The sequence below is a fragment of the Diceros bicornis genome, chromosome 18 (assembly GCF_020826845.1).
Source record: "Diceros bicornis minor isolate mBicDic1 chromosome 18, mDicBic1.mat.cur, whole genome shotgun sequence".
NCBI lineage: Eukaryota > Metazoa > Chordata > Mammalia > Perissodactyla > Rhinocerotidae > Diceros > Diceros bicornis.
This window is the reverse complement of record NC_080757.1, coordinates 44,095,203-44,112,675: the sequence shown is the minus strand read 5'-3', so window position 1 is coordinate 44,112,675 and position 17,473 is coordinate 44,095,203. Positions and strand designations below refer to the sequence as shown.

The 17,473-nt window shown below is 37.3% G+C and overlaps 1 protein-coding gene across 1 annotated transcript in view; it reads left to right on the top strand.

Moving 5' to 3' along the window:
* NSF (N-ethylmaleimide sensitive factor, vesicle fusing ATPase) overlaps positions 1-17,473 on the top strand; it is a 145,799-nt gene that overhangs the window by 111,481 nt on the left and 16,845 nt on the right. The window contains exons 16-17 of the mRNA XM_058561264.1: positions 5,414-5,480; positions 7,520-7,599. Coding sequence (XP_058417247.1) covers positions 5,414-5,480; positions 7,520-7,599 — 147 coding nt within the window. The remainder of the gene's footprint in view (positions 1-5,413; positions 5,481-7,519; positions 7,600-17,473) is intronic.

The window sequence follows — 17,473 nt, the reverse complement described above, 5'->3', positions numbered from 1 at the left end:
GTGTTCCCATTTGTATTCATGTAGACTCCAGAGTCTGCAGCTGATGCCCCTCCCCTACACACAGGTGGCTCCCAGCTTGTCTAAAGATTCCAGGAGTGGGCTCTGTGCCTTGAGAGCTTGCAGTGTCCTTGAGGACCATATTCAGGCCTGCCCCTAACCCCTCTGAGGCAGGACTCCACACGTCCTTTTCCGTAGTGCTTACAGAGTATGTCCAGCATGCTCTGGCCTTGAGCCCAGGCTCCCCCACATTCTAGGTTGTCTCTTACAACCCACTGTCTACCTTTGCTCACAAGAAAGGTGGTACCAGAGACTTTAATGATGATAATCTCCTATCCATAGCTAGAAATGGCCTATGGAATTCTGTGTTTTCTAGAGATAGTCTTCGTCTTGTAGAATAGACCTCTCATTATTTCCATGTTGACTGATGCCACTGTTTTCCACACTTTTTCTTTCTTCAAGTCTTCGCATTCTTTTTCTTCACCCTTTTCTTTCAGATTTCTCACCTGATTCGAAGACCGTATATTTTTATGCTGATAATTTTACCTCCTCTACAGGAAACTCCCTGATAAAACTAGGATGCCCATACACTCCAATTTGCTTTGTGCAATCCTGGTTTTCACCTGTTGTTCCAGCATGATTATTAGCAGCTCTCCCCGTTCAAGTGTCTTGGTTTGCATGATAACTTATATGATCTCCTACTGATTACCTCTCCAGCAAGAAAAGGCTTGAGCATTATACTTTCATGTTACTAAATAAGAGGATCAGAATTTAAATTATTATTATTAATTTTTTTTAGATTTTCCCTGAGTTAACATCTGTTGCCAATGTTTTTTTTTCCCCTCCCAAAAGCCCCAGTACATAGTTGTGTATTCTAGTTGTAAGTCCTTCTAGTTCTTCTATGTGAGCCACCGCCATAGGATGGCAACTGACAGATGGGTGGTATGGTTCTGTGCCCAGGAACCAAACACGGGCCGCCGAATCAGAGCGCACTGAACTTTAACCACTAGGCCATCAGGGCTGGCCCTAAATTATTTTTTCTTTAAAAGAGTCTGTAGGATACAACCATTAGCCCCAGATTCAGCCTGCCTGGCTAACTCTTGTTTTGGCATCATTTGATCTGGAGCAGGCACTACATATCTGCTGTGAGCTGTTACTGATGGCAAGTTTGGCACTTCACTTGTTTTCTAGCTGGGGCAGTTTGTACAATTTTACTTTTTCTGCATCTTTCCTTCTAGTACCTCTCCTCTTTTTCGTGTTAATCTACCTAAAGTTGTGGTAGAACTTCCTGGCTCAGTATGTAAATATCTCGCTTAGATTTCAGTTTGGCAGCTAATTGCATATGCTTACGCGTTGACTCTCAGTATCTTCTTAGTGAACATTCTGCTGGGGCTTGGGCCAGGAAGCCAAGAATGGAAGGGCTGAGGAGACTAGGCAGAAAACATGGATCCAGGGGAAGAGCGATGACCTTATATTACACTAGTGACTAGATAAGGAAAAGAATGTGTGTGTGAAAAGTGAAAGGGGTGTGTGTATTTAAATTAGAGCATAGTTGCTATGCAAAAGAGTTTCAGTTGACTGGTCAACTGAAACTGGTCAAGTTACAACTGGAATTGCACAGCCTTTGTCGTGGTTAGTATGTTGTTAAGAGAGTTAGCTGATAGTAATTAGTACATTAAAAGCTGTCTGTAAAAAAAACTACATTAAGTGACTGCTGTAGGTATTTTTCTTCTAAAATGTTATAGGTAGCCCATGCAGTCAATTGTGAAGTAATTTGTAATGCTTCGTGAACCACAGTATCTAAATTGGTGAGACTATATACTGATTTATCATCAGTTTAGACCCCAGCAAGGTCCTGAGTAAGGTCCCTTTAGCTGTGTAAGCTCTACACTGTTTTGAGAAGAAAGAAGGGCTGATTCCAGAAAAATGTAGAACTACTAAAAGTAGCCAGTCCGTGATGTCCTGGGCCCCTGTGGCTTTAATCCACGATATTACAGCCTGACAGGCGGAATTAATATGCTCGCATCAGAGCCCTTAGGAGAATTCTGAACAATGTTTTGAAGAGCAAAGCGTCATTTTCAGTGACTCCTTGAAATCACCTGAGTTTATAGGATACCGTATTGGCTGCTGTATTGCTCCAGTCTTCACAAAATAGCAAAGAACCACAGTGGAACTGCTTCCAAACTTTTCCATTGTCTCTTCCATTTCTCTTCTGCTTCATGTCTCACCCACCACTCCCCACACGCATTACACAGACAACGACACCTCTTCATTTTAATTCTATTGACTGTATATCAGTTCCTGCAGTGCTCATTTCTCTGCCTCCTAATATTCAGTTCCCCTGCTTAAAATACTTTCTTCCCTCTTTTCCAATGGTTGTTCACCCTTCAGGTCTCAGCTTAAACGTCACCTCCTAAATGTAGGAGACCATCGTTGACTCCTTAAGCCCCTGTGTCAGGATAGGCTAAATTATGCTGCAATAATGAACAACCCCAAAATCTCAGTGGCTTAACACAACCAAGTTTATTTCTTGCTCAGACTACAAGTCCATCATGAGGGAGCTCTGCTCACTATAGTTTCTCAGAGACTCAAGCTAATAGATAATAGAGGCTCCATCTCACGTGTGATTCCACAATAGCTAAGGCAGGATAAAAGAAATATGGTGAATCTTGCAGTGGCTCTTAAAGCTTCTTACATTTCCACTCACATTTCATTAACCAAAGCAAGCCCCATATTTATCTCTAACTTAAGAGGGGGTAGGGAAATACAATCCTACTGTGTTGTGTACCAGAAAGAGAACCAGGATGTGTATGGGTATCCCCAAAGGACTACCACAGCTTCTTTGCTGTATACCGCCATATCACTTTCTATTTCCTCTAGCATAATAATGTTATGCTTTCTTATAGTTACATGTGACCTGCTTCCTCATTCTTAGTTTTGTGAAGGTCGGATCATATTTGCCTTATTCATTACTCTCTCCCTTGCCTTCGTTAATACTTGACACCTAATAGGAATTCAAAAGTATTTGTTGAATGAATAAATAGAGCAATACTCCAAGATTCAGTCCTTAGCCTTTATTCTTCTACCTCTACTATTTCTCCTTGAAGATCTCATGGTTTCATTATTCACTGCCCTTAGAGTGATCTCCATACCCTGACTATAATCACACATCTCAAACTACTCACTTTTTATTTCTACTTGAATTTAAAATGCTTAAATTTCTTCTTTCAGTAGATATTTATTGATTACTTTCTGGTAAGGTATTATATTAAGTGATGTGAGGCTATAGAGATAATTAATACAGTACTTGCCTTCAAAGAGCTTACAATCTAGTATAATACAGGGAAGAATACAATGAATCCATAATGTCTATACAATATACAAAATGCTACACCAAAGGAGAAGAGAGGCAAGTGTCGTAGGGCAAGATGGAATTAGAACTTGTGTTGTTTCAACCATTGAATCCATTAAGCAAATAGCATTACTAAATACTGTTCTGTGCTGGGTACTGGAGATAACATCAAAAAACTTTTTAATCCACCTCACGATCCAGTGGGGAGACAGATAGCTAAGGATGAAAGGGTAGGTGGGATTTTGACATAGTGTTGGGGGGTGACTGAGAGGTAAAGGGGATGGTGCAAAGAAAGCAACAGAGACATTCTTTCATGCGTGCATACAGCAAACATTTATTAAGCACCAGTGAGGTGTCAGACTCTGAAAACATAATAGTGAGGAAGACAATTCCTTCCTTAAAGAACATACAGTGTATTGGGAAGAACTTACTATCTACATTGTCAACATGAGTTGTTGTTTTATTTTGCTTTTGTTTTTGTTTTTGTTTGCATCTTTGAGGGCGACTTTTGAGCATAGAAAAGACCATGTGTAGCTAATTTGAGGTCTGAAATTATGTAGTTTAAGGCCTGGTTTTTCAACACAAAAGAAAACTTAAACTTTAAAAAATTTCACTTACATCTCTTATTCTATTTGTAAGTCTAGTAAAATTTAGCAATGACTTAAAAGGGGACTTTTACAACTTAATTAAATTTCTTTAAATATTTTAAACTGTATTCACACATTTAAAATATTTTATTTTCTCTTTGAAGTACTTCATTTGGTTGTCTATTTTAAGTTTCAAAGTAAATCTGTAATTACATCTATTTAATAATTAGTTAAAACTAATATAAATATAGTGAATCTTAGATTATCGTTACCATTTGCAAGGCTCTTAAAGTTATCTTTTACCTTCCAACATAAAAACTTATCAAAATTAATTATTCAATTATGTATTTTAAATCGAACTGGCAAGGCTAATCTATTAATCTAATATGGTAAGTTTTTTCAATTGTTACAAGTACTTTGAAGACCAAGTATACACAGGTTGTCTTTAAACTTAATATGAAAAATATTAATATTGTAGGTTTGATTTACTTTATTTCTATACCTAATTCTTAATCTTCTATAGTTAAAAGATACCCTCTAAGGAATATTATGCCACCCCAAGCAAGATGGGAGGGGTGGCTATCATCTTGGTGCACTGAGTTTACTTAACCAGAGATTGGGCCGGAATGCACCAGTGAGATGTGCTAAGCCCCAATCATAGTCGCTGGAATAGGAACCCCCAACATTTACAAAAAGGCTTGTCTCAAGGCCTTGGACACTTATATTCAACTTACACATAAATTAATTCCTCTCTGGCTTGAAATTGCTACGTCCTTGTCAGGATATAACAACTTCCTTCACTGCTTGCTTTAATTTGCATTTTGTTGGCTGTCGTAAGACAATGTATTATTATCTTTTGTCTGGTTCTAAAGATAGAGCCAGATCTAGCTGACCCTTTATACACAACTTTAATTCTTTTGTGAACACTTTGCCCGTTATGGTCTGATTTGAGTTGACGGGATTCTGTTCTTTCAGTGTTATTCCTGCTTAACAGAGCCACAATTCTTACAGATGATAAAATGACATCCAATTTTATTCTACACATCCCTTGTGGCTCCATCTAGCTCTTGAGTCACAACACTGAGGTCATGCTCCTGACATAGATAGGAGAGACTGTTGTGATAAACTTGATGAGATGTCAGTTGATTAGTGACCAGCTGTTCCTCAGCATGCCCTGGTATGACACATTCAGCTCTTGGGGCTGAAAACAGCATTACTCTGCTGCTTGCTCAGCCATGATCCAGTTGTGTCGTCTTGGGCAAGTCATTTAACTGCTTTCGGCCTCATTTTTAAATTGCAGGGACTCTTTTAGTTCTAAAATGCTATTATCGAATTCTAGTTTAGTGTAGTCTGAAATATTGGTGTTTTACTGTGCTTTGTTCAGGCATTGCTCAAGAATTAACTAAATTTTGTCTTCTTGGAAATTGTCATAATTATGGAGAGCAGTGAGATAATAAATGGTTTTGCTTTCTTCCAGATCTTTGATGATGCATACAAATCCCAGCTCAGCTGTGTGGTTGTGGATGACATTGAGAGACTGCTTGGTGAGTCATAACGTTTGCCATTGTACTATCTTTGCCACATTACAGCTAATGTCTCAAAAATCACAAGAGAAAAATAATGCGTATTTATAAACTATAGAGCAATAGAAATATCCTTCTTTGTCTTACAAGGAAATGTAATGTTATCTCACATCTGAAGTCAATGATGGTATTCACGTTAAATAGGCATTATGACCATAACTCCATTATAAACTGCTTTCTTGCAAGGGCTTGTGTCTCATATTACTTTATATTTTCCACAGAGTTCCCTGTTCCTAATAAATGATTAGTAATTTTTGTTGATGGATATATTTGCTATTTAGTACCTCTGAGCCGCCTGTAGCTCAGGAGTTCCACTTGTGAACTTTGACAAGTGAACTAATGAAAGACGGGTTTAGGATTGGAGTACAGATTAGCTATAACACTTGGAGCAGAAGTTGTAAGCCCTTTGTATCTCAGTTTCTGCTCTTATAGAGACTGTAGTCCCTCCCTAACTTATCCCACAGAATAATTGTGAAGGCAAAAATGGGATAATAATGTTGAAAACATTTGGAAAGTTAAAAGGGCTCTATGGTAATTTTTTAAAATATTTATTAAACATCTCCTACGTTTACATGCACAGGATATAAAGATGAATAAGACAGTTCCTGCACTCAGCTCATAAGGTGTACTCTACAAGTAAATGCAGAAAAGTATTGTTACTCTTACATTTTGTTTCATTGCAAAAATTAGATAAACTTGGAATAAATTCGTTATAACAATGGCTCAGGATGCTGTGGTAAACTCTATTGAAGTTGAACCCATCTGGTTACTTAATAGACATCTGAAAATACTACCAAACACGTGATTAATCCCTTCTTCCTTAAGATGTCCAGGATGATGTAGTAAAGATGTCAAGTTAACTGTTCTTACTACGTTTTTCCCCTGATTTTCAGACTTGCTTTAGGTCCTCTGTTATGTATTTATTTTCCTGTTTCCTAAGGTAATGTTTGTTATAAAGCAAAGCAGGTATATCTGTGAGGTCTTCTTAAATTGCTAGTTTTATTTAGTGACCCGGGTTTTTGGTATGCTATTTTTGATACATTTCAGCCCAGTTTATAGGATTATTTCTTTAAAAGCTTTTAGACACATACTTATAGCTCTGTGTAAATTCCTTTATCTAAACACAATTGAGATGTGTGGTCATAGCAACACTACTATGTCAGGAATGCGTGCCCTCTGAGTATATTTTCCCTTGTATGAATAGTTATTATCTGTGCTTGTTTGTTCATTTATTCAACAAGCATATGCTGAGCCCTTACTGCGGTGCTAGAATTATTAGGGTCTCAGAAAAGTAAGAAAGACGCTGTCTGTCGTTATAACATATATTGGCAAAAATTGGTGCAAAGTAGAATGAGCCACGTGTTCTTGATATTCAGCAGAGGGAAGGATCACTTTGACTTCCAAGGGCTGATGCCGGAAGGTAGCTCTAAGCACAGGGCAAGGGTGCATTTGCAACATGCAGAGAAAGCTGAGGAGTGGCATTGCTGCTGATTCTTGAAGGATTGGTACAAGTTTTACAGGTGGAAAGTTCTCTATTCTTCACCGTGTGAGGACCAATCTTAGTGGCTCCACCATCATTTCAGTTATACTGAAGTACCTTACTTGCATTATTATTACTTGCCATTTTCCTCTCTACCCATTTTCTAGTATCATGTTTTGTTGCCTGTGTGCTTACTGTATTATCATGGTTTGCAGTAATTTCTTGGAAATGCTTAGTCAATACACCTGGGTTTTTTTCCTTCCTTAAAAAAAACTGTTTCTGAATATCAGACAAAATGTCTACATGAACTCAAAATGGATATTTAGAAGCTTTTTAAAAAGTTTACAGATGAGAGTTCTTATATAATGTTTTAAGCAGTTAAGTTACTGGAGATATTTTTCCTAATTATCATTAATTGCATGACTGTTATTTAGGACTGTGTTTACTCTTCATGCAGAAAAATCTGAATGTGTGGAATATGTATATCAAATCCCTAAACATAGCAATGTTTCTCTTCCAGATTATGTTCCTATTGGCCCTCGATTTTCTAATCTGGTGTTACAGGCTCTCCTTGTGTTACTGAAAAAGGCACCTCCTCAGGTAAAAATAACATAAGGAACATTTTCACAGATATTTCCAATAAATTGCATATAATGGTGCACTCTCTAAATAAGCAGGTTATCATAAACATATAAAATTCTGTTGTTGAAAGGATTTTGAGAGGTCATCTGGTCTGGCCTTCCATCTTAAGATAAATGATTTTCTTAACAATCAGAGGTTTTCCATTCCTTTTCTGAAGATCTCAAAATCCCACTGTTTTAATTAGTATTCCGTTTTGTTGTTTTATAACTTCCCCACCATTCTACACATCCCTACCTCCTCCATCTTCCATGAGAGATTATGATATTAATGTAGAAGAGATTAATTACATGTTCCTATTTGTTTCATTTATCATTTCATAGGTTTTCCTACAAATTTGTATTTGGGGAAATTTATTTCCTGTAGGCATTTTTTTTTTCCCACAGATGAACTTGAGTTATTTCTCTTGTGTCATGTGGCATTTTTGAGGAGTGAGTTTATAGCCAAGATCTTGGTTCATGTGGTTGCATTTTTATTGATGTGGCTATTGGAGACTGGGGATTTTGATAGCTTAACACATTTAAAACTAACCTATGAGGGTTGGTTAAATATGTTAATTATGTAGAGGCTGCCAGAGCATGTTTGGCTATGACACAAGACACCTATTCTCTTGATTGATTCTGTGTGCTGTAACCTTGAAGAAATGCCAATCAAAGGCAGATACAAAGTGGTTGAATACTACCTTGAAAAACTTCCTAATGTCTATATGAGAATCTCATGTTTGAAGTTAGATATATAAACTAAGCTGTATGGAAAATATTTAATGTTAAACTGGCGAATCTAATTTTTAATTTAACAGTTAAAATTATATGTGTGTGTTGTTAGACCTAAAGGTAAAGGACTTATCTTAATTTTCTAGAGTTTTTCTTTTTTTCTTTGTTTTTTGTATTTCTAGAATAGTGAAAAGAAACATAACCTACAACAACCTTGAAATTTTACTACATATATGCACTGTGCAAGGATTTTTTAATCATCTTTACATACACTATCATTCCCAGTAATTGGAGTTTTAGCTTATATTAAGGCTAAAGTTAGAGAAGTGAGCATATTTTTCCCTTCACTGATTCCTTTAATAAATGCATAAATAGATATATCTAAAGTTGCTGTAACAAAAATAAATAACCCCAATATCTATGTATATCACATACAAAAAAAATTCTTTTTTATGAAATCAGCATTTTAAAAATTATTAGATTGAGAGACTTTTCCCAGGCATTTAAATTTATTTCTTGTAATATTCAGTTTTTTAGCTAAAGAGAATTTATGCTAAAAGTCATTTGGGAGAGGGAAGAATAATTTTTCAATGATATTTTTTAGACTGCTTGTCCTTTTCATTGTTAAATACCGTACACGTTGACTTAAACAGAGAGACATCCCCTAGCTGAGAATTAGTTGTAATCCAGAATAGATACTAATAGAAATAAAGAGACTATATTAACAAATGACCTGCAACATTTTGATTAAACACTTAGCAATACCTCTTTCTATTTTGTAAAAATAATTGTAAAATTCTTGAGGAAACAACATTATCGTATGCTTTTAAATTTTACAGCATCTGACACGGGGATTTATATATAGTACTTCATGAATAACTTATTTGACAAAATATATAAACATCACTTATTCAAAAAAATATATTTTTTGAGTATCCTCTCATTTTGGTGGGATTAAGTATTTTAGTATTGCTGTAGTTTTTATTTGGCAAGGTATGATTAAAGTGAAAAGATTCAAAAATAAGTAAAGTTTAAATAGCCAATAAGCACATGAAAAGATACTCAGCAACATTAGCCATCAGGGAAATGCAAATTAATGCTACAGTGAGATACTGCTTCATACCCACTTGGATGACTATAACCAAAAAGTCAGGGACTAACAAGTATTCGTGTGCATATGGAGAAACTGGAATCCTTATACACTGCTGGTGGGAATATAAAAACCGTACAGCCTTTGCCAACTGTCTATCAATTCCTCAAAAGGTTATAAGATAGAGTTACCATGTGACCCAGCAGTTCTACTTCTAGGTATATACCCAAAAGAAATGGAAATGTATGTCCACACAAAAGCTTGTACATGAATGTTCATAGCAGCATTATTCATAATAACCCAAAAGTGGAACCAACCCAAATGTTCATCAAATAAAATGTGGGATAGGGGCTGGCCCGGTGGTGTAGTGGTTAAATTCGTGCACTCTGCTTCGGCAGCCCAAGGATTCACAGGTTCGGACCCTGGGCATGGACCTACACACCACTCATCAAGCCATGCTGTGGCAGGCTTCCCACATATAAAGTAGAGGAAGATGGGCATGGATGTTAGCCCAGGGCCAATCTTCCTCAGCAAAAAGAGGAGGATTGGCAATGAATGTTAGCTCAGGGTTTATCTTCCTCATCAAAATAAATAAATAATAATAAAATGTGGTGTATACATACAATATATTATTCAGCAACAAAAAGAAATGAAGTACTGATGCATGCCATAACATAGACAAAACTTAAAAACATGCTAAGGGAAAGAAGCCAGTCATAAAAGACTACCTATTGTATGATTCCATGTATATCAAATGTTCAGAACTGGCAAATCTATGGAGACAGAAAGTAGATTAGTGGTTGCCTAGGACTGTGAGAGGTGGATGGGGAGAATGAGAGGTGACTGCTAATGGATATTGAGTTTCTTTCTGAGGTGATGAAAATGTCCCAAAATTGATTGTGGTGATGGTTGCACATATCTGTGAGTATACTAAAAGCCATTGAATTGTACACTTTAAATCAGTAAATTGTGTTATGTAAATTATGTCTCAATAAAATGGTTACCAAAAAAAAAAAAAATGGTTTCAGAAGCTACTGAAATGATGAAAAGAAGATTATATGGAGAGCTAGAAGTAAGGAGTGAGCATTCCAAGAGCAAGGCCCAGCTTGGGAGAAATCTGAGAAACAGGCATTGGATCATTAAAAAGGGATGTGGACGAATTTCTCTAAGGACTGAAAAGGAAGAATACAGGAATATGTAAGAAGTAAAAGATAGAGCTGGTTGCCTTAGTGATTGGAAATGACAGGGATTCTCTTTTAAGAGACTCCCAGCCTGTCATGAATCAGAATTTGGTGACTGACCCGGACTGCTAGATGACCTGCTGCGTACGTGAATCAGTGGCAGAAGAAATTAATGGTTGAAATATTTCTAATTGGCATATATTTAACAAAATAAAAATATGCTTTCTCTGTATCACCTTGGTTTTTAAAATAGTTTGTCTTCTTTCGGGAAAATTTTCAGGCTGATCCAGTGTCAAGAATATTTGTCATTCTAAAGTAGAAGCATTCACTTTACCAAACAATTATTATGTAGGTTTTTCAGATGTTTTCAATTAAATATTAAAAGTGTCTGAATCTGACTGATATAGAGTTGCCTAGACTGGTAGAAAGCTATTATTTTATCACTGTCAAGAAAACAGAAAAGTTGTAGGCATTTTTCTTTAAAAAGAGGAACTGTACGTGTATACAATACAGTAATCATATCAGTCACAGAATCCTTAATTTTGCATTTGTTGTTATTCCAGCTTTCACCCAGAAAAATTGTGTGTGCATGTGTGCACATGCTCAAATAAAAGAATCCCTTCAGGGGCACTACGTTGTTAGGTATCAAGATATTCTCTTTTCAACTTCTCCCCCTCCCCCAATTCCCCTCCCTCGTTGTAAATTGGCTTATTAAAACTGGTTCACAAGCCTTCCTTTTTTCCCTTTGTGATTGCTTTGGTTTTGGATTTTCAGTGTAGAACTGAAAATTCAAGTCAGATTTCAGTTACTAGGATAATTTTCTTTGCATTTTAAATTTTAAATTTTTCTTAGTAAATACATAGATTTTTAATGAACCTGGTATTCAGTGAATTTGCTTTAAATTTATCTGGAGAGTTAATTTCATGATTGATTTATTAGCCCTTTGAAAGTATAAAAAGTGGTATCTGTAGTTCATGAAGACTGAAAAACATCATCACATTTTGTTTAGCATCTTTTTAAAACCAATTAAAAGCTTTTCTAAAATGGATTGAACAGGAGAAAATAAAACATGTTCCCTAGGTCTTTATTTCAATCAGGTTTCCCTGTGTTCTGCAGGAGAAGAGATCGAGGGGGGATAGAAAAATTGAAAAGGGCTGTCCCAGCAGGGAGCCACGCCGGAGAAAAGGGCTGCTCTGAGAACTCAGCAGCAGCAGCTAAGAAAGCTCCCAGGCTGCTTCATCTACATGCAGAGTCACACAAGGCATGGGGGTGCTCACCGTCACCACAGAGGTTTCACATGTGCTTCCCTGCTGATTCCTGTGAAAAGCTAACAATTGGCTTGGAGGGTAAAAGACCACTCCAGTTCACCCTCCCTGAGCTGGACGTACAATTTGTCCAGTGTTAGGAAATGTCCGGCTTAGCACTGAGCGGCTTGAAGACACCCCTCCTTCCAGTGAGATTCCTAAAGCCGTCTCTTTCACTTGATGACACTGGGGCTCTTTTCAAGTTTTGCAGATTTATGGAAGTTGAGGGGAATGTGCTTTTCAAGATCAGGAGGATGAAAGCCTTAGTCTTAATGTCAAGGAAGGAGCAGGAGTAAAGCAGTAAGGCCAGGTAAATCTTCCCGCAACCTGCGGCACCAGCGGCTTGATTCTTTTCCTCATAGATCTCTTCTAGTGCCTTCTTTTTTTCTTTTTGGGAGACAAAATAAAGTGCCTGAAAAGGAACTCCTCAGGCTGTAAAATGACATGACTTCCCAGTTTCCTCAACAAGTGTGAGAGTAGTTAAGCCCATTAACCTGACTGCTTTAGTGCTAAGTTTACTTGAGTTTTTGACTTTTTAGAATCAAATTGGAAAACCTCATCTATATGTACCAGAATAGCCTTATAATTTATGGAGAACCATTCCTTTTTTTGGTTCAGTGTTCCCAACATTTTTCATGGCATGGCATATAGAAAATGGTAACATGTGATGATGCACTTGGATAAATGGATGAGGCCACTCACAGCTGGCCAGAGGTGCAGCCTCCCCAAGGGCCACCCAGCCTTCCCAAGCGCTGATGAGAATTGATATCTTAGTCTCCCTATAATTCATTTTCAGCATATCCATTGGAAAACTCTTTGGAAACTGTAAACTCTTACAAAAGATCATTCCAAATTCATAGCAATATTAGTGAAGTAGAACTCAGACCTAACAAACAGGTGTTAGAGTTTTAGCTAAAGTATAAAGTTGTTGGAAAAAATAACTTCCTCACTACTCTGGCACCTAGGAATATTACCTAATAAGAGAGAGGCAGAGTTCAAAGCTGGGAATGGCATAACGTGTAAACCAATAGGAAACTGTTAGTAAATTCCTAATGGGAACTCAGGCAGACATATTTGTTTCTCCATGGGTTTCGTTTTAAAGTCATCAGTCTCTAGACAAGATTGCTTTTTATGTAATTCTTCTATGACATCTTAGTACAGTCTTACTTCAGATATGTTATTAGGAAGTCTTGGTAATATTAAGCAACTCTTCAGGCTTTGGGTTGCTCTAGTGAAATAAGCAGATAATGGAGGAGACTCCAAATCATGCAGGCCTAAACATGAGTATCTCTCCATCTGTCTGTTCAAAATTAACTCTGGCTAATGACTACAATATGACTCAATAAGATATATAACCACTTTAGGAAAGAGGTTTAGTCATTTTGCCAGACACATTAATTGTAATCACTGATGTGGTGACTTTTACATTGGACTTATTTACTGAAAAAAAGCTATATGATGATTGACAGTGTAGTGGCCCAATTTTCCCATTTATTAGATGGCTACTATATTTTATAAAATTCTCTATAAGTATACTTTGCTTAGCATAGTAGATTGTCTCAGAAAGTTCTGTTTAAATCATATATATATAACACATACATATGTAGAACAATTTCAAATACATCAAAAAACTGAAAAATTTGGTGAGTCCTTTTATAAAACATTGCTACAAATATCTCCTGAATAAAACCATGTTTTCAAAATAGGGTTTTATTTTGTTTTTTGGTAGAGCACATCTATAATAGGTATTAAGAATACAAAAAAAATTATAAGATATATATATGTATATGTATCATTTTCAGATAACTCAAATTAAGTATCTAAATTTTAATCATCAGAGAAATGCTGCTGGTGCTGAGACAAAATATTCTCTCACTGCCAGAATATCTTTTAGCCCCATTGCCTTAAATATGTTACTGTAACATGACATCAGTGTTAGAAAAGTGTTGCTTATAGTATCATAGTATTCCATGGGGCCATGAATCTAGTTATGAGAACCTGTCTGCACAACTTACTCTTTGTATTGGACTTGGAGTCAGAAAACCTGAGTTTGAGTCTTAGCTCAGACATCTTCTGGCTTTTATAGCCTAGTCCTTTAATATCTTTGTGTCTATTTCTTCATCTGTAAAATGGAGATAATTCCTCCTGCCTTACCTACCCCATTGAGGGGCAACTAAAATAACAGAAGTTCTCTGTAAACCTGTGGACTACACAGATATAAGGTGTTAATGCCTATTGTGAAAAGCATGGAGTTACTGAAAAATAGGAGTATGCCATTGTCCACGGAGAATGCTATTTGTGAAGAATAGATTTATAGAGTCCTATCCTAAGATCTTCAAAAAGAGAATGAATGTTTGTCCTGCGTGATTTGAATATTCCCATTGCTTGAGGCCTAGGGGTTGACATCTAAGATTCTGTTTCTTCCTGTTTTGTTACTATTTCAGAGTTCTTAAAGGGACTAGTATTTTATTAAGACTGTTGTATGGAATGAGAAATGTATTTTCCAGGTTTTTTTTTTAAAAAGAAAAGCGATGCCTTTAAATAGTCCCCAGGACCTTTTTAGCTTGTAGGATAGGAAAATTAAAGAATGTAACTACTATATATAGCAAATTTCTACAGAAAGTGAGTTCAGGGTTCCAACTTGGAATGCCCAGGTACAACTTCCCTCATTTGCAATACTGGGAAAAGAAATAGGGACATCTTGGTTCCCCATCTCCTATTTGATGAAATTTGGAAGCATCATGTGTCCAAAATAAGACAAATAGTCTGTTTTGGGGATTGTAGATCCCTCTTATAAAAGGGAGAATGAAGAAGAGACAGGAATTTCAGAGTTCAGCAGGGTAAGGAATAGAGGGAGGGCCAGGGCTTCTGGCCATTATGAGATCCCCAAGGACACTACCCATTACACTTGTCCTCAGCCTCCAGGGACTGGCCCACCTACTTCCTTTTTCCCTGCAGTCACTTGTTGCTGGTGACTAAAGTTCCCATTTTCTCTTAACTCGTTGTGGAACAGAATAGCGTTTCACAGCTTCTCTCCTACTTTCCTGTCCCTGAAACAAGTACACAGATCTTTGGCGATTTCCTAGGGGCTTTATACTACGTGGCATAACAGCTGTTGGGTAAGAAGAACCAATAAGGGGAACGTTACAAAGGGTCCAGAACAACCCATCAGTATTCCTGATACTTATTGTAATATAGATGGAACCAGGCCTTGATCTTTTTAAGTCACAACTTGGTCTGTAAGTACATCTTCATCTTGACAGTCCTACTTACCCCTCACATTGGGGAGTGGAAAGAGTGCTTTTCACAAGGAAAGATTCAGATAATCTACCTGGCCCCACCTTTTTTCTTTCTTTCTTTTTTAAACCTATTTAGATTATATAGATGATAATATTTGTTGAATGGATATTTTGGAGCTGGTGGGTCTTTATACATAGAACTGGCATTGGCAGTGTAAATAAGAGCTCAGGAGTTAGAAGACTTAAATTTGAATTCAGCCACTTAACTCTGAGTCTTGATTTTCTCATTTGTAAAGTGGGAACAATAGTAATATTTAGGTGTGAGAAATAAGATAAATGTTGATTGTAGTTCTTTGTAAACTGCAAAGCATGACTCAATTATTAGTTTATTATTCACTTTAAAAAACACTCTGACTCTGTCTTTCCTCACACGGAAAATACATAAAACCAACAAAGTAACCAACCCATATCAAAGGAGCTAGGCTCCAGGTGGCTGCTGTGGAAGAAACCAGCCCTAGAAATGTCAGCAGGAAAGAGCAAAGCAGCTTCCTTCTCCCCTGGCTGCCAGCCATCTTGCTCCTGCAGACCCAGCCTTGGCTAGCCCTGGAGCAAGCGGAAGAAGGGAGCCAGTTTCCGGAGCAAGAGAGTAATAATGGGAGGGGAGAACAGCAGTGAGTTGAAAGGCTCTATGGCCACCCAGCTGGTGACCCATTTTCTGTATAAACGGGGCCTATGTCAGAAACTGCCTCCATAACTATTAAATCACCTTTCACTTAATCCTCAATTATTCTCATAGTGTTTTCACTTGTGATTTCGGTGATAAAGAAAAGGACTGGAGGAAGTATGCCAACATGGTTTATTGTGATTGCCTTTGTACCAGTGGCCTCTAAACTTTTGAACACATACCCACACCAGTAAAAAAAACATTTGAGCTCATCCTCCCAATGTTTTTATACATCTATTATTCTATAAGATGCTGTTCATTTTAAAACATATACAAAAAAGGAAATTTTTTTTTTTTTTTTTTGTGAGGAGATCAGCCCTGAGCTAACATCCGCCAATTCTCCTCTTTTTTTTTTTTTTTTTTTTTTTTTTTTGCTGAGGAAGACGGCCCTGGGCTAACATCTGTGCCCATCTTCCTCCACTTTATATGGGACGCCGCCACAGCATGGCTTACCAAGCAGTGCGTCGGTGCGCGCCCGGGACCCGAACCAGCGAACCCCAGGCCGCCGCAGCGGAGCGCGCGCACCCAACCGCTTGCGCCACCGGGCCGGCCCCACAAAAAAGGAAATTTTTTAAATAGTGAAATTAAAAATAAAAGGAGGGCCGGCCCGGTGGCTTAGCGGTTAGGTGCACGCACTCCGCTGCTGGCGGCCCGGGTTCGGATCCCGGGCGTGCACCGACGCACTGCTTCTCCGGCCATGCTGAGGCCGCGTCCCACATACAGCAACTAGAAGGATGTGCAACTATGACATACAACTATCTGCTGGGGCTTTGGGGGAAAAAATAAATAAATAAAATCTTTAAAAAAAAAATTAAAAAACAAATAAATAAATAAATAAAAGGAAAAGGAAATTCTATTATTTCTCCATCTTAAAGGCAACTGCTCTGTCTTAGAAGGTAAGATTATAGGTGATTTTTTTTCTTCTTTATTTCTGTATTTTATAAGTCTTCTACAATAAGCATTTATTACTTTATAATCAGGAAAAAATTAAAACTTAATGTGTATACAGTTGTTTTGTTTTTTAACTTAGTAGCATAACTGTCAAAATTCTTTAATTCCAATCCTTCACAACTAATTTGCTGTTGACTAACAGAGTTAAATAAATCTACCTTTGCATGTAAGCTTGTCTATGTATAATATATTTATTTAACCTTGTTTTTTCTTTTAAGGCTGATTTACTTTAAGGTCTGGTCTGTTAGACACCCTGTGGTCCTCAGAGTGAAAGTGTGACAGTGCCTCATGACTCTCACAGTTGTCCTTGGATACCCACCTGGCATGGGCTCAGTGCAGTGGTCCCAGTCTGAACTTAGGACGGTTGAATGCCAACGTGACTAAAGTTGATCAAGATAGATGGTGACAGTTGTATTAGGTTTCGTGAAAGGGAGATGGGAAGTTTCTTTTCTATCCAAAAATATTTCTTTTGACATGCAAGTTCGAAATATTACTTTAAGGAATATAGTCATGCATCACTTAACACCAGGGATACGCCCTGAGAAATGGGTCATGAGGCAATTTTGTTGTTGTGCAAACATCATAGGGTATACCTATACAAACCTAGATGGTGTAGCCTACTACACACCTAGG